General features: G+C 41.4%; 2 protein-coding genes across 7 annotated transcripts in view; one reads left to right on the top strand and one right to left on the bottom strand.

The window, feature by feature from the left end:
- LOC311057595 (uncharacterized protein) overlaps positions 1-15,088 on the top strand; it is a 20,764-nt gene extending 5,676 nt beyond the window's left edge. Inside the window, exons 3-12 of one of the 2 annotated variants that reach the window (XM_084074587.1) lie at positions 31-77; positions 877-942; positions 1,119-1,147; positions 2,952-3,034; positions 4,627-4,762; positions 6,970-7,035; positions 7,330-7,412; positions 7,567-7,714; positions 10,885-10,973; positions 12,109-15,088. In XM_084074587.1, the coding sequence (XP_083930713.1) occupies positions 31-77; positions 877-942; positions 1,119-1,147; positions 2,952-3,034; positions 4,627-4,762; positions 6,970-7,035; positions 7,330-7,412; positions 7,567-7,714; positions 10,885-10,973; positions 12,109-13,737 (2,376 nt within the window). In that variant the 3' untranslated portion in view covers positions 13,738-15,088. Of the gene's footprint in view, positions 1-30; positions 78-876; positions 943-1,118; positions 1,148-2,951; positions 3,035-4,626; positions 4,763-6,526; positions 6,790-6,969; positions 7,036-7,329; positions 7,413-7,566; positions 7,715-10,884; positions 10,974-12,108 lie in introns of those variants that run through there. The other variant, XM_084074588.1, reaches the window with a different exon arrangement.
- LOC311056921 (polypeptide N-acetylgalactosaminyltransferase 10-like) overlaps positions 1-21,749 on the bottom strand; it is a 527,855-nt gene that overhangs the window by 408,506 nt on the left and 97,600 nt on the right. For 3 of the 5 annotated variants that reach the window (XR_014601926.1, XR_014601928.1, XR_014601929.1), the window contains exon 12: positions 20,377-21,749. This exon is cut by the window's right edge and continues 3,846 nt beyond it. The exons of 1 other annotated variant lie outside the window; for it this stretch is intronic. The gene's annotated coding sequence lies outside the window, so the exon portion shown is untranslated. Of the gene's footprint in view, positions 1-19,298 lie in introns of those variants that run through there. One more of the 5 variants, XM_084073771.1, reaches the window with a different exon arrangement.

Raw genomic sequence — 21,749 nt, 5'->3', positions numbered from 1 at the left:
ATTAACGGTAACATTTTTGTCGGTGTGTAGAACATGACGGAGGACGACCTGCAGAGATTCCCTAAAATCCACGCTCCGTAAGTCACCTGACCTCTGAACTTTGACCTCTGCACTGACCTGCATACGGTACACACTCTATGGGGTTTGTACTGTGTAGAGAGAGGATGGACGAGAGAGATAGAGAGAGAGAACTACAGAGAGAGAGAGAGAGAGAGAGAGAGAGAGAGAGAGAGAGAGGGAGAGGGGAGGGGGGGGTGAAGACAATGTTGTTTAAACCAGCGGTCCTCAAAGGATTTCTCTGAAAATAGCCATTATAACGTATATAGGTTAAATGTATTAAACTGATTTTGATGCTATATTAACTATAATTTAGCTGATGGACCCCCTGTAACCCCTAGGAGGGGGGACACTCTAACATTGTGAAATGTGTTTATAAAATGCTGTGGAACTGTTTGCGGTGGTACTGCGAGGGAGGGGGGGGGGGGCGACTTGTAAATGTGTACTGAAAGTGATGGAAGAAGGCAGGAAGTGAGATAGACGAGTCACATCCTCCCACTGCTAGTCTGAATGTGGTCATATTGACAATAAGGGGCTCTATCTTGCGCCTTATGCAATTTTTTCTATTTAAAACAAAAAAAAAACATTTTAAAATTGTGAAAATAGACGATCTATTTAGATCGGCTATTTTCAGTAGAATGTTTTTCAAAAAAGAATAAGAAATTACTAATGATATTAGGCATTAGGCAAGATAGGGCCCTAATTCCTGAATTCCTGTCTGTCTGTCTGCGTGCGTGCGTGCGTGCGTGCGTGCGTGCGTGCGTGCGTGCGTGCGTGCGTGCGTGCGTGCGTGCGTGCGACTGTCTGTCTGTCTGTTAGTCTCATCTCTAAGCTGTGCAGTGACATCAATAAGAAAGAAGAGAGAAGAAGCCTGTTTGGAAAGAGGTATATACATTAAATAATACATTACGATATAAGAAAATGCATAAAAGTATGTGAGAAACAAGGTTTTTGCCTTGACATCGATGCTATGAATGTTTATGATTATAATTTACAGTTTACAATGTACAGAGACAGTGTAATGTGTTAGTAATAATAACACATGTGTTTGGTTTCATCAGATCAACAGGACCTAGCTACCCTGAAGCAGGTATTAACATAATCTGTCTGTCTGTCTTCAACATTATGATTGGTCCTCACTAATGCTCAGTATAAGATAGCATCATGTCTGTCTATTCACTCTGTGTCTCAGAGGAGGGCTGCGGACAGTTCAGAAACCTGCCATCGATGGGGAATCCAAGCTAATAGAAACTACAGCCTTTCTCTTCCTGGAAAGTTAGCATTCTGAAATAGAATGTTCGCACATTTAAAAAAAAAAGACAAATCTCATTGTAATGACCATTTGTGTCATCTTATAATGAGCATTAGTGAGGACCAGTTATATGAAGTTATATGAAGATAAGGTTGAAAATGGGTGAAGTGCTCCTTTAACTCTTTCACTGCCAGAGTATCTACATTAATAAACTCACCCACTGCCAGCGATTTTCGTGTTTTATAACCTTTTCAACTGGTCACAGAACATTTAGATCCATTATAATCCATCGTTTCGGACTATATGTAAACACAAAACGTATCCGTGGCTGTCCCCCAGAGGAAAAAAAATCACCCGCGAGGTGCCTTTCCATGTCGCAGGCACGCTGAAAACACTTCCCGTTGTTTGTGTGCGGCCAGCGACCGTGTTGTGCTGGCCGCACCTGGCATAAATTAATGGAATACTCTCATTACCGTAAGCAAGGAAATACTTTGTTTTGTTGTTACTTTTGGGTCAATATACACCAGGGTGAAAAAATAGGGGTTACAAAATCGTGGGATAAAAATAAGAAATAAAAAAAAAGTTTGCAGAAGTGCTCCGTTTTGAACAAAATCACATCATGAACACAGCATGTCATTTCCGTGAAATGTTGCATGCACATTCCCACTATGCAGAGGGAGAAATGCCACTTAAAATGTTCAAATCAGTCTCATGGTGGCGCTATAACAGGCCGATTTGTGTTTTTACCTATAACTTCACCGATCTGTGTAAAACTTTGTATGTGCAGTCCCTATAGGTCAAGGAAAAACCTTTGCCCTCCATTTTTCACAACTGCCTTTTATAGCGCCACCAGGAGGCCGACTTAATGTAAAACACATTTTTGGATATTATTCCTTCAGATTTTATCCACATGTCACACAAAACAATACACATGATCTCTTAATAGTCATGTTCAATCCTGATTTTTCAAAACATTTTCTTTTATATTATATTATTCTATTATATTATTTATTATATATTATATTATATCATATTATAAATATAACTAACAATACAAAACATTTCTCTACACCCTAACCCATCTGTAGGCTTACACACACACACACACACACACACACACACACACACACACACACACACACACACACACACACACACACACACACACACACACACACACACACACACACACACACATACATTTTTGGAACGAAATGCCTCAGTGTCCGATTGCCGTGCAAGGCCTAAGAAGAAATGGCACCATTTTCACATTGGCCTATTATACCGCCACTAGAAGGCCATAATAACCTACCTGACCTGGCGGAGACCTGTGCTCTGAGGAGCACTTTTTCTAGTTATTATTGTTAGTCAGGGTGTTTTTCTGAACATTGTCATCAGCTCCTCCTAAGGTGTTCAATGAATGAATCACATGAACAGTGAATGAATCACATAAACAGTGAATGATCACATAAACAGTGAATGAATCACATGAACAGTGAATGAATCACATAAACAGTGAATGAATCACATAAACAGTGAATGATCACATAAACAGTGAATGAATCACATGAACAGTGAATGAATCACATGAACAGTGAATGAATCATTATAAATGAATCACATTGAATGGTTTGTGTTGTAGGACACCAGAGGGTCTCTGCAGACCACCAGGCTAAAAACCTCGGCTTCTCTGACCCACAGGCTGGCTGGGGAGAGGACGAGTTTGTAAGTCTGTCTGTCTGTCTGTCTGTCTGTCTGTCTGTCTGTCTGTCTGTCTGTCTGTCTGTCTGTCAACACATACTGTAGTCCCTGTCCAGTCATCATATATGGACAGAAAAAAGAAGGTCTGCAGTGCTCAGGAATTAAAAATAAATAGTGTAATGAAGGTGCTCTTTGGTTGGGGTCCCAAAAGGTACAACATAGAAAAACAAATAAAACCAAGGCAGCACTCTTCTGGTGAACTAGTTCAAGTTTCATCATAGAAATGAATGAAAAACACTGCATGGTGTCACAGTAGCGGCCCCCCACAGCCTTCTTCAGGGGGGTTGATAGATGGACTATTGCAGGGGTAGGCAACCTTAGGCACGGGTGCCAACATTGGCACAGGGGAGGGTGATGACTGGCACACTGTGTGAGAGAGAGGATTTTTCTTTAAAACATAATATTTTTAAAAATGTAGTCACTAGTCAATTAAATTAAGTCCTCACACATCTGTATACAAATTCCATCGTACACATAATGCTACATTCATTCAAACTGTGAACTCTGAATGGAGAGGAAGTCTTTTAATACTTCTGGTGATTAATAGTTTTGTTCCCTACCTATGTTGAATGCACTTATTGCAAGTCGTTTTGGATAAAAGTGTCTGCTAAATGACTGTAATGTAATGTAATGTAATGTAATGTAATGAAGTCTGGCAGATATGTGGGGTTATTAGCCTACTCGGCTTGGTTGAATGCTTGATTCTGATTGGTCAATCGCTGAATTCAGCTGTGTGTTATTTCTGGATTATGACCGATGAGCTCAACAACAAACCATTGTCTAATCAAAGACTCAGAGCACCTGCTCATATCAATCTGTGCTGTTTGATTGTATGTTGTATCCAACATGACAGCCATGTAAACAAACACACCATGTCATTTACAAGTAAACGTTGCACTCGAGAATGTTTTTGAAAACATTTGAGGCGAGAAATGAACAATGCAGTAACCAAACATGTATTGTATTTGATCAACACTTCCTTGTTTTCCGAGGCGACTGTGTCCGCCCAGCGCAACATTTATGTAATACTTTCATTGCTGTAAGCAAGGAAATTCTTTGTTTTGTTGTTACTTTTGGGTCAATTTATTAATGTTTTTATTAAGTAGCTCTTTAATAAGTGCGATAATTGACGGGTAGCCGGTCATTATTGATAAATACATGTACATGTATTTATATCAATAATGACCGTCTACCCGTCAGTTATCCCTTGCTTAATGCTTTGAGTCTAATGATCATTACATCCTGATATTTACCAAAGTATTTGAACTGGCCCCCCCCCAAAAGAATCATATTTGAACTGGGGACCCCCCAAAAGAATCATATTTGAACTGAGGACCCCCGACCCTGACAAGTACTTGGAATTGTAGTAGTTGAGGCATTACATTTAGTGCTATTATAAGTTATTCTCCCTGTCTGCGCGTGTGTGTGTGTGTGTGTGTGTGTGTGTGTGTGTGTGTGTGTGCGTGTGTGTGTGTGTGTGTGCGTGCGTGCGTGCGTGCGTGCGTGCGTGCGTGCGTGCGTGCGTGCGTGCGTGCGTGCGTGCGTGTATGTGTCAGGAGGCCGGTGATGAAGAGTGCGAGGGGGGCAGTGGGGAGGATTATGAGTCTCCCGAAGACGGAGCCTTCGCCGATGACAACGACTACAAGCCCCCCCCCTCTGAGACCCCCGACGACCTCACCCACAAACATTACCGTAAGCAAGGGAATACTTTGTTTTGTTGTTACTTTTGGGTCAATTTATTGTCTCCGCCAGGCCGAAAGGCATGGCCAAGACTATGTTTTGCACCCTGTCCGTCCGTCAGTCTGTCCGTGTGTGTGTGTCCGTGTTTGTCTCCGTCCGCCCGCCTGTGAACAGCTAATCTTTTATAGCGCCACCAGGAGGCCGACTTATGTAAAACATTTTTTTTCCGGGGACCCCCAACCACGTAGCCACGCCCCCTTATAGTCCCCTATTCAAACCCATGTTAACGGTTACAGATCCAGTTAAGAGTGCAGGTTGATGGGTGGACATTTTTTTTGGGTGGACCTTTTTTTTTTCAACTTTTTTTTTCAACTTCGCCTACCCCCCCTAAATAGGGGTCTGCGAACACATGCGTCACAACAGGAAGTGGATTTATTCACTTCCGGTTTCTGAAAATTGCCCGAAATGCTCCAAAACTTCGCCTACCCCCCCTAAATGGGGGACTGCGAACAAATGCATAATGGTCAGTTTTTGCGTCAGACCTTCAAAAGTGGGTGAAACGAGCACTTGAAATCATTACAAACATTGTTTTAGATGCTCATTTTTTCTTAAATTTTTCGTTTTATAAATTTTCCTTTTCTGACTTTCGGTTTATTTTTTATTGATTTAATAATCATTATTTTGCTGTCTTTTTCTTTACTTTTTTGGCCGCCCGAGGGGACCAAAATGCTACTCCTCGCACACGGTTGACACGGCCCCGCCAATGTATACATCAAAACGTGCGCAACGACCGGGCCAACCAGGCTATCACTTTCTTCGCCGTTACGCTTTACCACGGCAAAGTTATAGGCAAAGCCCCTCAGCCAACGCAGGCACACTTAAATTTTCGTAGGAAAATTGTTTCTAGTTACCATTATTATTTTATGAATTATGATGAATTATTTTTGTATTATTATTATTATTATGTATTATTAGTAGTATTAATAATTATTATTAACATTAGGCCAATACATGTATCCACACAGCTTACAGCATTCAGTAACACTAGGTATAACTGCAGAATTAAATAACCCCTGTAGGCCTATTAATCATTAGCCCAAAGTGTATAATTGTATTATCTAACACAATAATAATTATTATTGATAATTGAATATTGATTATTATTGTTATTATTATTATAAAAAATAGGCCAACACATGCATCCACACAATAATGAATATGACCATTCTGTAAAACTGGTATAATTGAAGTAACCTGTTAAATATGTATTCATTATTAACCACCCACTATGTATAATGAATTCTTACTGCATGTCTTCATACTATCATAAAGGCACACAGTTGCTCTAATCCACACCAAACTGGGAACAAACACTGTTCAGGGGTCTGCCATGACAATAGTCCCAGCAGGGGCCACGTGTGCCCACCACAAGCCCCAAGGGGAACCCATAGGGCCAGAGAGGCGCACCATTGCTCCAATCTGCACAAAATGTGGCAGAAACACTGATCAGGGGACCACCATGACAATAGTCACACTAAAAATGCACATAGATGTGGCACCATAACAGTGTTACAGCAGTGTTTGACTTAAATGGCTATAACTAGTAGTAGTCTGTCTGTCTGTCTGTCTGTCTGTCTGTCTGTCTGTCTTTCCGTAATCTTTGCAAAAATGGGAATGTTGCATATCTAGTATTGGCAATTTAATCAAAGAATAAAATAACCAGTAATTTTCTTAAATTTGTCCTGTGTGAATCAGCGGGATTAGGGCCTGTGTGTGTGTGTGTGTGTGTGTGTATGTGTGTGTGTGTGTGTGTGTGTGTGTGTGTGTGTGTGTGTGTGTGTGTGTGTGCGTGTGTGTGTGTGTGTGTGTGCGTGCATGCGTGTACGTGTGTGTGTGTATGTGTCAGAAGAACAGTGATGATGACTATGAGGACCCAAACGGTGATGAAGATGGCGAGGGGGGCAGTGGGAGGGATTATGAGTCTCTCCCACAAGACAGATTCTCCGCCGATTACAACGACATATATAACCTCATTGCAGGTTATATATGTAATATTATTTTATTATCCTATTATTGATACTAATAATACTTAGTTGTAGAAGAACCCAAGTTGAATGTATGTAATATTATTATCATCATTATTATGATTATGATGATTATGATTATGATTATTATGATTATTATGATAATCAGGGTGTTTTTCTGATCATTGTCATCAGCTCCTCCTAAGGTGTTCAGAGACAAGAAACCTACCAGAGTCCAACCCGCACCATTACCTGGACAAGGTCTGTCTGTCTGTCTGTCTGTCTGTCTGTCTGTCTGTCTGTCTCTTTTTGTTTTCAGTGTTCTGTTATTGAAAGCTTTCGCTGAAAATAGGCAATCGACAAGCAGCTTGCTGGGGTTTAAGTGGTTAACATGAACAGTGAATGAATCACATGAACAGTGAATGAATCACATAAACAGTGAATGAATCACATGAACAGTGAATGAATCACATGAACAGTGAATGAATCACATGAATAGTGAATGAATCATAATAAATGAATCACATGAATCACATTGAATGGTTTGTGTTGTAGGACACCAGAGGGTCTCTGCAGACCACCAGGCTGAAAACCTCGGCTTCTCTGACCCACAGGCTGGCTGGGGAGAGGACGAGTTTGTAAGTCTGTCTGTCTGTCTGTCTGTCTGTCTGTCTGTCTGGCATTACATTTAGTGCTATTTTAAGTTATTCTCCCTGTCTGCGCGTGTGTGTGTGCGTGCGTGCGTGCGTGCGTGCGTGCGTGTGTGTGCGTGTGTGTGTGTGTATGTGTCAGGAGAACAGTGATGATGACTATGAGGACCCAAACGGTGATGAAGAGGACGAGGGGGGCAGTGACAGGGATTATGAGGCTCGCCCACAAGACGGCTGCGCCGATGACAACGTCTACGGGGCCATCGCCGTTGTCTCCGCCAGGCCGAAAGGCATGGCCGAGACTATGTTTTGCACCCTGTCCGTCCGTCCGTCTGTCCGCGTGTGTGTCCGTGTGTGTGTCCGTCCGCCTATGAACAGCTAATCTCCGGCACTGTTGGATCGGATTACAATGCTTTTATTTATATTTGAAACCTGAACGTTTATGTAGATGTACGAGTTGTACTGGAGAAATTTTAAAAAACAGGAACAAGTTGCGCCATGACGCTTATGACGGACGAGCGTCATGTGAACCATGGCTAGTCTCTGTTCAGTAGACAGCTACAGAGCTGCGCAAAAGATTGTCCCATGCGCAAAAAGAACAGATTCACAAGCTATCAACACTGCGATGGTACAGGATGATAGCTTGTAGATCTGTTCTTTTTAGGCATGCGCCACCACGCAAAGTTATAATGTACATGCAGGTCTGAGGTCTGACGCAGGTCGTGTTTCTCCGCGTGTGGCTCAAAATTACTTTCAACACTTGGAAGTATTTATACTTTGTCATAGAACAGGGTCGCGCACCGTAAATAGCCGATCTACAAGCCCACAACAGCTTCTGTTGCTCCATTGTAGTTTGGCAGTGAAGTCACTTTAACTAGAAATAGCCTATTCTGTCAATAGATCAACGGTCTGTATGACCACGTGCAGTAGTGTAAAGTAACTAAGTACTCAAGTACTGTACTTTGTAGTAGAGAACTTTGGGTGTGAATGGCCCCTAAGGTGTTCAGAGACAAGAAACCTGCCAGAGTCTAACCTGCACCAGTAGCTGGACTAGGTCGGTCTGTCTGTCTGTCTGTCTGTCTGTCTGTCTGTCTGTCTGTCTGTCTGTCTATCTGTCTGTCTGTCTGTCTGTCGGTCTGCCAGTTTGTCTGCCAGCTTGTCTGTCCCCAGTTCAACGCGAGGCGTTGTGTGCTTGTAGATCTGCTATTTTTAACAACAAAAAAAACGTATATTATTTGACTATAGAGTACAGAAGTCTTGACGTCTCTCGCTTATCCATTGGGTAGTAATTTCTCTATGGAGAATAACATTGGGTCATCTTAGAATCGTGTCATATAAGAATTGTGGTCAAAAAATAAACAAACTGTCTCTGCAATATTGTCAGGGAGGTGACTCTGTATCGTTTATGATAGTCAAGACACTCATTTCATACAGTTGTTTCTCGGCGGAAGTAACATTAGCGTTTTCTCACCGTCAGTTGATGCTTCATATCAGTCAAACCATAAACCATTTATTTATTTTTAGAACACAGTTCTTAGTATATATATGATTTGTTTTCTAATTGTTTATCCCACGATTTTTGTAACCAATTTTTTCACCCAGTGCTAATTATCTGGGCGAGAGAGACCAGGATTACAGCATGTTTTTGTGAGGTTACCTACTCTAGGGGACACGGGAAGAACATGCCAACTCCGCACAGAAAGGCCCTTTCGCCAACCCCACCGAGAGTATGGGCACTGATGACGCAGAGGAGAGAATATGCCCCCAGTGCCCACAGCGTCCCCGGCGGGAATTGAACCCAGGACCTTCTAGCTGTGAGGCGACAGCGCTACCGACTGCGCCACCATCCACAGTTCTTATTTGACACGATATTAACACATTGAGTGCCATAAACGGTCCGGACCGTTTTTGAGAAGCCATGCGTCATGTGCCATAAACGGTCTGGACTGTTTTTGGCCCATTTTTTTTTTCTATACGTGGAGCCCACGTGGGGCGCTCTAACGAAACTTTGGGATCATCCAAGGAGTCTCTGAGAAGGAGAAGCCGGATGTCGATCCATGTCAAAAATATTTCCGGTCGGCCGCTCCGATGTTAACTCCTTGACTAAAAGCTTAACATCTCCATTTCTTTTTAACGTAGTGGAAGTGAGCCGTTTTCGATCGGTGATCACTCTGCAATGGAGGATCGCGTTAGAAATATTATTGTTCCAGGCGTTAGTCGGGACCCTCCGCCGTCTCGCGCGCACGCTTTGTTTACATGCACTTCCGTGTCAGGGCTTCGACAGCACGAAACATATCAACTTAAATGGATGGAAGATATGCTGGCACTGAACGTACCCTATTTTAATAAACCTCTAGCACACAATGTGTTAAATGGGAATTCAGAATGGGGGACAACAACGCAAACCGGGTAGGATGCGTAAATTACGTCAGATTTCGGTGCTCTATTTGGCCAATGTTTGACCAGTTTTTATGGTATAGTTTGTTGTTACTTTTGATAATGGTCTTTTTATCTCCGCCAGGGCATGGTGAGAGAGTATGTTTTGCACCCTGTCCGTCCATTTTTTCCACGCACATTTGCACTACGTTGAGGAACAAATGCCGCGCCCTGCGCCTTTTCAATATTGCCCTATTATAGCACCACCAGGAGGCCAACTTTTGCAAACCCCCCCCCCCCCCCCCCCCTCCTCCAAATCATGTGACCCTCAGGTGGCGAATCACTGCCCTAAAGTGGCGGACACCGGTATATCTGATTATTGGCTCAGAAATGTTAATTATTACTATTGTCCCCCCCTCCTCCCCCGCAAAAGATGTCCTGCTATCCTGCAAATGAACTGTTTTTATTCACCCTAAGACAGACATAAAGACACACAGACAGACAGACAGACAGACAGACAGACAGGCAGACAGGCAGGCAGGCAGACAGGCAGACAGGCAGGCAGGCAGACAGGCAGGCAGGCAGCATCAGTCATGTACGTACAGTATGTGTGTAGTTAACAGTGTGTACTTTGTGTTTACCGTCTGTTGCAGTCATGAGCGTTTACAGGAGCAGTTCGAGGCATAAGCGATTCTATAGGCTTCTATTGCCGGCCCTATTGCCTATTGCCGGCCCTATGGCCTATAGGGCAATTGGCTGGCCGTTTTTTATTTACTATTATTATTTTATTTTTAACGTTTGTATTTATTTATTGTATATATTTGTTTACAAATATATGGCAAGTATATGCAGAATATATGCTGCATGTATGCCATATTCAGGTTCATATATGTGCATATATGTGGATATATAGGAAATATATGTATCTTCTCTGTCCAGATATATGCCACACATGGATATATATGTATATTTATAGAGACATACATGCAGGCGGCCAATTTCGTATATGTCACATATATGATAAATGTTGCATAATATATAAAAACAGATGTTCATATATTTTCTTTGCCCCCCCTGCTGGCAGGCTACTCCTATGGTTCGATGGACATCGCCAGATGTGTCTCCCATTTCCCCTTTCTGCCCCGCCCGACGAAAGAGCCACGCAGCACACAGGTAACGCTGTAGTTACAGGGGTCTTCAACGTTTTTCTTTCAGGCCATAATAACCCCTTAGCTGAGTGAGAGATGAAGCAAGGACCCCCCATGAACACATTGGATTCATGTTAATGTGTGTTTCAGACATTTAACCACTTAAAATCCTCAATACTTTGTGAACTTGACCTTTGGCCCCTGCACACCAAACCTCTTCACCGAAAACAGCCGAAAGTTTGCCTGCCATGCCAATGGCAAAACACTAATCCGTCATACCTAATAATAATATGTATTTATTTTATTTATTTAATAATATTCCCGCAAACTTCGGCCCCCTACTCCCACCCGCCCCCTCTTTCTTCCTATTGGCTGGGCTTTAAACAGCCATAACTCTAGTTCGCAGCGTGCTACCATCTTGAAACTTGGTTTGTGGACTTTTATCAATAGAGACGAGCTGTAATTGCTTAAGCCCTGGCCCCTCTGCCTTCCTTTGCTGGGCTTTAAAGAGCCAACACTCCTCCTCCAATTAAAAAAGAAAAATACCACTTCCGTTTTTTTTTTACTGCCTTCTTGGTTTGTCTGATTGCCTTTACACTTCACCCACACACTCTGGGTGCATCCACACACAAGATACAAGTCATCGGAAGTCCCATCCACTCCCATGTTATAGGAAAAAACAGAAATACCGTCCCGATGCGCGTCTGAAGCGCATTATCCGGGTTCCAGTTTTCCCTGAGTAACGAACAGAAGTGGCCGGAACAAGGGCTTGCGACAATTAGCGTCAACTTGCATCTCATGTGTGGATGCACCCTCTCTTAGGGGTGTGGAGTTCAGTGGTGCAACCCGGAAGTGGATCTGTTCACTTACGGTTTCACCAGAAAGTGGTCATTCATTTATTTGACCCTACCTATCGAACACAAGGTTGCACAGACTTAGCGAACAAACAAACAAACTAAACAAGTTTGTTTGTGCACGCACACACGCACGCATGTGTTTACTGGTGTGTAGCTCATAAGGCCAAGTTGAAGATGGGTGTGATCCAAACAAGGGTGCCAAAAGCTTATACAGGCTAATACCATTCCTTTCCATTAACACATAACAAATCACAATAACAAATCCCCCCCCCCCCCCCCCCCCCATAACTTGCTTTTTTTTAGGGAATTGTTACTCCTCAAGGAAGTCTCACACCACCCTCCTCTACAGCAGAAGACGTAGAGCCCGGTGAGATGGAAGACACTCCAGATGAGAAGAAAGAGTTAGATGTAGAAGAAGACAGAAGACTGAAGCATGCTTCAGACATGCCTCAGGACAAATCTGAGTCCTTCCAACATTCCCCAGAAGAAATTATGTCATGTGACACAGCCTGTGATTTGTCAACCACAGACCATCCTGTTACAGAGTCACTGTCCTCTGTGCATCACTCATTGGAACTACAAGATGAAACTGATCTAAGTTCATGCTTCAGTGGTTTGAGGATAGAAGAATCCATCTCTCTGCCTCGTTCTCACAGCTTACCCTCACTGAGCCAAATTCCATGTTTAGAGAACAAGACAAGTTTCAGAGCTAAGCGGTCCCACAGCGTAGATGATGTTACACTATTGGACAAAACACAGAAAATTACACCTGATATCATTGTTGTGGAAAACAAGGAAAGCTACAGGTTCCACTGCACCCAAGCAGGACTGTTCCAATGCAGCGTGACCGACCTGGTGTTTAAGATGGAGACAGAGGGAGATGTGACTTACAGGACAGTCCCTTGGTACCGAAGGCTTCTATCCCAGCTTGACCAGAGGCCTGCAGGACCACTGTTTGACATCAAAGGTTTTCAGGGGTCTGTGTGTCAGTTACACTTTCCACATTGTGAGATCCTCTCCATGGGTGGAGGCAAATCCTTGTCTGTTCTCCATGTGATGGATGATGATGTCTTTGAGCTGATCAAACCCCATATGATCACAGAAACTCATGTTATCATAAATGTAACTGGATTATCTTTATTTGGTATCATCATGGATAAGTTGTTCTGGCCCAGTCCTGTCCAGCCCAGTCCTGTCCAGCCCTGTCCTGTCCAGGCATTGGTGTCACTGTTTTATGCACCACCAATTAATGGTAATGATGATGATGATGATGATGATGACCACATATCAACCCTGAAAGTATTGCTGCTGCCTGGGAACGTTGTGCTGGATGAAGTGCAAAAGAGACGGAGGAAGCTAGTTGGAGAAGAGATTTACATTGAAAACCCTCCCTGTAAACTAATCCCAAATCAAGAATACACCCTCTCCTCTCCCCCTCAAGAAGATGCCATCATAATTCAACCTGATATGGCACCATTTGAAGTTGATGAATCATCCTATCACAATTACATCGAAACATTTGATGTAATGTTAAAGGGCAGGTTTAAGCTTGTTACATTGGTTCTAAGACACGGTAACACCTCTGACTGTGCATGGAAACGCTGTGTAAACCTTTCAGCTCCTGCTTCAAGAAAACAACACGTTCAACGCACGATGACTCTTCCAACAGAAGCCAGACTGTTGTCTGTGCGGAGCAGATTCATCAACAGCGTTTCAGATTCTGTCCTCAACGGTGTCCTGGACAGACTTTTAGAGAAGAACGTGATTATCAAAGAAGAGTATGATAAGGCCCACGCAGACCAAGTGAAACATGAAAAGGCACGTGTTGTCATCGACACAGTGAGGAGCAAAGGAACTGCTGCAAGTTTAAAACTGATATCCATTCTACGTAAAACCGACCCATTCCTCTCTGAGGAACTTGGGTTGATGTAAAACTGTACCAATGTACTTGAGTTGACACTGAAGTTGGATCATTACATTTAACTGTTATCTTTTTTATGACATGATCATCCAGAGCAACTTCAAAGTAAACGAGCATTGACTGGTGCAATGCCTTGATCAAGGACACTTCAACAGGGTGCCTGGCTATGGCATGCACACACATTGACTGTTTCAGAGATTAAACACATGATGTTTTGAGTTCGACCCCAGGACACAAATATTTGACAAATGCCTTTTATGTTTTAATTCATGAAGTGGAATCATGTGTCTGACTTATGTTTATTCAGACACCTGATGAAGGTCATGGACAATGTTAAGTGGAGTGTGTAAACTGCAGTATGTTTATAGGTAGGGAGCCCCATGTCAAGGGGTTTCCTGCATTACCTGCTGTTGAAATAGCTACAGCAAAATGTAAATAAATGAGTCTATGGGCCTTAACAAGAGATGTGACCCACACACAATTGGGCTTTGAGCGTTTTGTTTGGGCAACGGGTGCAGATGTGCTGTCATGAGAAGCAAGAGGATGCCTGCAAAAAAGCCATTTTACTCCCTGCTCCCCCTGACACATGGAGGTTCAAAGAACCGCAATTGTTTAGACCTCGTCTCTTCACTCCAGTTTGCGCTAAACCCAGACCATATCTTCAACACAGTCTATTGGAAAAGAGGGAGTTATGGTACATATACTGTACCATGAGCTGTTCTGAGAGAGGTCCATGTCCCTTTGGCTTCCTCACCGCTAGCAAATATATCATGATAAGAAGACATCTGTACCACGTACTCCCTGTTACATCCTGATGTCTGGAAATACATACATGTACAATAGACCTTTTGCGTATGAACAGTGGACAAATAGCCCTTATCAAAAACCTGTACAATATCCAATCGAATTACAACGTTAACATCAAATGTCCTTTCCTATTCATTGGCTATCTCCTCTTTGCCTGGGCACTATACCAATCGAAAGTGAAATGACAGAAGGCAGAACATTTTGCATTTCTTACTGGAATATGCTTTCTTGGACATTCTACAAGACGCTATAATACATTTTCAAAAAACCCAGAGATTTCAAGCCGATGTTTATTAACAGAAAACCTTTCTTACCAAAGTCTCCACAGGACCTTTAAGCTGATCATGGACTTTTCAACGCTCAAGGCATACAGACTGTAGACAATAGTTTCTCCTGGATGCAATATATTTATATTTATCCTGGAACCCTGGAATCCTGGACTTTAGATATATTATTATAGAGTATACTACAAAGTATTTTAGAATTTAGGAATGGAAATATTGCTGATATTTCAAAAGTTCCTGTAATCAATTATTCTCTATTTTAAAATAAAACCTATATATTCTTTATCAATAATCGACTTGCCTTCTTTTCTATTCAGCCCCTGATGTTTGTAAATTAAGTGTGGTGAGGAAATCAGTATACTCTTTACAGCTAAGTTGTAAATGTAGCTTAAATTGTTATTTTTAATTATTATTATTATCTTGTTATGATTATTTGTCAACTTTGTGATACAGAGCCATTATGAGACATGCTTTGGAATGTGAACTCCTTCCCAATGGAAACCCTTGAACCAATCGATCAACAGATGAAAAGCAATCCAGGATAAATTCCAGAACATTGATGGTCACCAAACTTGAATCTTCTGTTGAGAACTAGTCCATACCTGGCGACAGCCAACTATATGTCTGTTGCTTAAAGAGGTGGTGCCATGGTTTTGCACTTTTTCTGTTTTTCATGTGTCTATGAGGTTGATAGAACTTCATGGTGTTTTATGGTGTTTTATGTCTTCTCTGACTATTTTGAGTTTCTACCTGGAGGCTGAAACCTTGAGGGTCAAACATGCCAATAGAAAAACAGCGCTTTAGTGACATAGTAAAAACAAACCCTCCCCCTCATTATCATAACACAACAGGTGTGGGCATGAGGAGGAGGAGGGACTAGGACAGGTGGGTGGTGCTGCGGTGGTGGAGGAGGTGCTAAGGTGAGAACCAGGTATACTTAATTTCCTGCCATTGACGAGATTTCTCGTTTTTCTCTGCATGGCTCAGCCTGCCATCAACGAGAAAAACGAGATTTTTGAAAACAAAGGAAGCAGGAGATAACGCGATGCGAAGATTTTCTATCTTCGATATTGCTAATACCAACAAAGTGGATTATATCACTACAGTTCTTAAATATTTACAAAAGAAAAATAGGGGAAAAAAAGAAAGAACAGAAAACAGGTTAAATAAACCATACTGTGTCATTTCTGGGACTGAATGGAATGATCCCAGACTTGTTTTAATCAGAACTAACCTTTATCGGTAGCCCATGTTGGGTCAGTTAACACAAACTAGGCAATGTTTTGTAACAATGTATATTGTTGTTGGCGGGTGGAAACCTCTTATCTCCATATTTTCACTTTTTATGTTTTTTCCCCCATGAATTAATTCCTTTCTTGATCATACAAAAGTATCAAAAATAACACGTTTACAAACCCAAAATGTGACGCGTCTTGAGATTGTAAATCCGCTATTGTTGCTATTATTGAATTTGAATCCTGAAAACGAACAGTTTTGCAAATACGTATGAGGTTTCCGCCCAACAGCAACCAAATGAAATAGAGCTGATTCATTCAAACACAGATCAGCGTGTCCAGAGCTCTGCGTAGGTTCTGCCAGAACAGTCCATCCCGGGACCAGCTCAGGTAGGAGTGTCTCTTCACAGCCTCCTCATGTGAAAGTAGGGAGACAACTGCTGGGCTGGAATGTCAGGTTCAGTGTTGCCATGTCCGCTTATTATAAGCGACTTTGGGCTTGTTTTTCCGTAAAGTTGCTTGTAAATATTAGCAGTAATTGTTTTTAAAGTGTAGTTGCTTATTTGGGGTGCAGTACGTTAGTCCGACAGCGCATTCCTCCGACAGCGCAGTGCTCCGACGTTTCCAATACTAAACCCGAACCAAACCCGCACCCTAACCCTAACCGCACGCGGATGCCACATAGTCGGAGAAAAGGTCTGTCGGATTAACGCATGCCTCCCGCTTATTTGCGCTTGCTTCCTAAATGTTGTGAACCAGTGTTTCTCAAACATTTTCATGTCAAGGATCCCTAAATTAATATGTAATTGTCCGCGTATCCCCATCTGAAAACGTTTTGTGACAGGGACCCCCGTACCAGATCTGTGTTGTTAAAATGTTTAAAAAATATGTAAAATGTGTTTTTTCACAGGATTTCTTTGAAAATAGCCAGTCACCACACACTTCATTGTATTAAGATTTGTAGGCTTGCCAAAGAACCTCAAACGCAGCACCTCAACGTGCTTTGACCCCATGCGGATGCAGTTGTAAACAACGGAGCCTGTTCAACTTGTTGGTTCTGATATGTCTGCGAAGACAAGACACGTTGTAGAGACTATCGTGTTCTTGCCACAACAAGACTCAGCGGTCCAATGCACCCACAACAGGTTGTTTCGACTGGTCGTCATGTGACATGTCAAAAGTCCTCTCATTCTCTAATAGGGGTATTTCATTTTAAAACACATCTTGGGCCATTTTCCTTTTTTTTTCTTTTCAGTTTTTGATATTTGATATTCATTTTAAAAGACACGCCCCCTCCTGTATGAACCCATTGTAACTTCAAACTCCCTTTAAACCATGTTAGATATAAATACACTTGGTTCTGGTGACAGATATTGTCCTTATAATGCATGAGGGGGAGTGTTTTTTTCATTACAAACAAGGTATCCACATATGTACACATCCATAAGTGTTGTCTGTCATATGGGAATGTATATCCGACGGCATGAGCAAAAAAAACTGAAAAAGCTGGAAAGAAGGAAACAACTCTACAACGATGTACCGGAGCAAACACAGACACTTAATCACTTTTTACAGTTGTGCTGACATATCAGTTTTTTCCCCCTGTAATCTTCAGACACACAGTGTAATAGTTACATTGCATCATAAATCCACCTTGAAGAAGTTGTGTCTGCTTTATACTTGTATAATGTCAGAGAAAAGAATAGTCTCTCTATGGTACACCATTAGGTGAGTTCAATCCTCCGGTCATACTCAGTGATTGGGTTTTCACAGTAGCCTACTTCATAAACTTCCAACATATAATATAGAACAGTCACAAGGAACAGTAGTTTCAAGGATGATTTGCAGAGCACCATTGTACCAAAGGAATAGGCCCTATGCACAGCAGCCATATTGTAAGACATTCACAGGTGTTATCAATGATACTAATGAAGGCTCTGTTCCATTCTGGTCAGACGGAGTCAGGGTGCTGATATTGTGCATGTTGGCTCACTGGAAACACTCCCAAATGGCCCTTTACGGGTGTGTAACTCTGAGAGTGTAAAAATACGGGTCCATTTGGTTCCATTTGTACACTCTCAGAGTTATGGGGGTCGTGGAAATGTGAAATTCAAAAATCTGAGAACTACGGTGCTACACTAAATGGAACAGAGCCTTCATTAGTATCACTGGTGGTAACACCTGTGAAGGAAGTGATAATATGGCTGCTGTGCATAGAGCCTATTCAAATATTGAATCCTACCTGAACTCTTAGAACTCAGTGACATCCATCCTTCCATTGTGTCACTCAGAGAGGAATGAAGGCTCATTTGAGAGAGTTCAGAAGTCCCTTTGACCACAGCTCAGCTGACACCTCAGACATTACAATAGGTGAGAGAAGTGAAATAGGAAGCACCTAAAAACACCTCAGAAATTAATGGATTAAAGCAAAATCAAATCTCACAAATGTTGGTGTCCCCCCCCCCCCCCCCCCCCCACACACACACACACACACACACACACACACACACACTAGCGCTGTGTTTCATAAACAATTAGCACAATATGTTGAATTATGATGTTTTGGTAGTCATACTGCCAACCAGAAATTGCAGATTGAGGCTTTAACCTTTGCTTTTGTGAAATATTGTACATGTATTCTATCGTTAGTTTGACCACTTCAAACACTCTTAATCTTAAAATAACTAATAACTGAAAATAATCTATCTATAAGCTCACAACGCGCTTATAGATTGTGGTGTGCGACATTCTTCCATAGAAAACACGCTGACTTCTATTGAATCCAAATGACTGAAATCCTAATAGAAATTATAATGGGTGAGAGAAGTGAAACATTAAGCACCTAAAATCATATATACATTGTAGGTTAATAATTCATAGGCCTACATACAGTAAGAGGCCACACAATATTACAACCGCTGCTGAAGCAACTTCTTGTGTATGAATGTCATGTGGTGTGTATTTGTGCATACAGTAAAGTTTCAAAGCCACCGTGAACATCATTGTCTTGTCCTCAGACATTTCCCATGTGTTTACACTGAAGCAGTAAGTACAACATGATGTATCTGTCATTGTAACGTCAATACAACACCCAGCTGTGTGTGTGTGTGTGTGCTCGCGCGCGTGCGTGTGTCGTGTGTGGTAAAGAGAGAGAGAGAGAGTGAGACTGGCCTGATTCGTAAGCCATTTAAAGTCACCATCAACCACTCCCAGTACTATAGACCCAGCATTAACAACGACTCCTCATCCAAATATAGAAACCTTTTATTTTACAATTTCAGCAAAAAAATATGTTACAATTCCAGTTGAGTTGTATACAGCATGTTAAATATCTAAATGCACTTTTACAGTCATAATGTCAGTAGAAAAAATATTGGATATTTTTCATGACATACAAAATGTACACTTCAATGTACACATCAGAGTTACACACACATGTACACAACATTGTGTGAACGGCCAAAGACGGCTTTCAACAATATAAACTTTTTTTTTTCTTCTTATAAAATTGTTCTTTCCATGTTTAGTCTCTATTTTGCTGAAATTTGATCCCGTTGCCAGATCATGGAAAAATCACCCCCTAAAAATACCACAGTTGAAATAAAACGTTTTTTTTTTCTACTTCGACCCAAGTGTGATTAAATAAAAAAGTATTTCACATGTGCAATGGACAGCTTCATCTGACTGCAACAAAGAATGTTGAAAACAAAAACAAGGTTGAGCAGCTGATTATGTTTGGAAACATTTGATAAACCATATTCCTTCACATTACACAGTGAATAGTCTCGCTAAGCCAGACTGTTTTCTACCACAATGTTCAAATGCTACGTCACACAGTCTGGAGCAACGGAAGCTCTGAAAAGGATCAGAGGATAAAGCCGATGCGACGCTTCAATTTCGTCTTTACAATCGCGCACATTTGTCCTCATATAAATCAAAATAATCAAAGCATACACAGCTTTCTCCTTATCAGAAAATGAAAATCCCTAAATAAAACGTAAATATATTTTTAAATGTATTTTCGCGAAGGGAAATGACGAACAGATGACAGCTTCCGTTCTGGGCATTCGGGAGGTGTAGTTCCAGACAGTGGTGTAAAGTACATTTACTCAAGTGCTGTACTTAATCACGACGCGCTGGGAGCTTGTAGATCTGCTATTTTCAAACATTTTAGTACTTTTACTTTTGGTACTTTAAGTACATTTTGATACCAATACTTTTGTATTTGTACTCTAGCACATTTTTAATTCAGGACTTTTACTTGTAACAGAGTACTTCTACATTGCAGTATTGATACTTTTACTTAAGTAAAACATATGAGTACTTTTTTCCACCACTGGTTCCAGACTAAATAGCATTCGGAGGTTGTGGAATAGTTGTCTGGCAACGCAATACTGCACAGTGAAGGACTCCGGTTTGACGCATTAGACCACAGACCCCACATTTGAGTCCATTGTTTTATCTCTGGGACCCCCTATCTACACTGTGTTCATTTAACTCTCTAACGTCCTCTTCCTCTGGGAGTGCAAAACCACAATGGAACTGTTTTTAAAGAGTAGCATAGATTGAGTTCACACATAATGACTGATGTATGTTTTTCTATCAAACTGCCAGACAACTAAATGCAACATTCTAGAGAACAGGGGTTTTAAAATAGATTCACACTTTTCATGGTTACATTTGCTTGTGTTTGTTATGTGTTGGTCAACACAAAGCAGAGGTTTCACTGAATAAATATCCCCCAGTCAAACAGAACAAAAGGAAGCAGTTTAAAAGAATATTATGAAGAAAAATAAATTAAAACGTCAAAGGATATGAATTAGGAACCATAAAAAATCATGGATTACGATTTACCTTTTTAGCTTTGTTCTGTTTCTGATGTTCTCTTGTTCTCTAGCAACAGACCAACTCTTCAGACAGTAACACAAGTAATGCAGATTGATTCAAAGTTAAGTGACCTTTTCATTCATGGATGGAAGTTTATCCTGTGTGCTACATCAATAGACCCCGATTACAACAATTCCCTCATTTTGAATACAATAGAAATTTGAAGTAGAAACTTCATTAATCGTCTTCGTCAAAAACTTCCCACACGTTTCAGACCAGAAAGGAAACACAGCCAATACTAACAGATGGTCCGCTGGATAATAACTAAGTACATTTATCCAAGTACTGTACTTAAAGTAGAACACTAGAAGATACTAGAAGGTTTAAACTCTATCAGCCTCCCTTTGGGGCAAAAGTGATATTTTTGGTTAAAATATGTTTTTACGTTAAAGCTCTGTATTCTGATAGTAAGAGTGTTCAGTAACAGAGGTATCTCCGTCACTCCAGCTGACAGCTGTTTAGTAAACAGAAAACCCTGGTAGGATGCCAATGCCATCCAATCAGGAGGAGAGAAGCCATTTTATCACCTTCAGTTTTATAGCGTTCCAGCTACCATTTCTGAGAGACTATTTTGTCATTTCATCACTTCCAATTTCACTTGTTTATCCTGTATCCTGTAGGAGATCCCTCTCCTCCTAATTGGATGAAATCGGTATCCCGACCTGAACATTCATTTGCTGTTTATTAAATAGGTGGATAGAGAGGGAGACCCCTGTTACTGAACAAACGCTCTATAGCAATGATTACTATCACAATGTAGAGCTATTTAACACTTATTTTAACAACACGATATCACTTAGACCAGTGGTT

This window comes from Gymnoscopelus microlampas (genome assembly GCF_963454915.1).
Source record: "Gymnoscopelus microlampas genome assembly, chromosome: 12".
NCBI classification, from domain to species: Eukaryota; Metazoa; Chordata; class Actinopteri; order Myctophiformes; family Myctophidae; genus Gymnoscopelus; species Gymnoscopelus microlampas.
The sequence above is the reverse complement of the archived record's forward strand: the minus strand, read 5'-3'. Positions and strand labels throughout refer to the sequence as shown.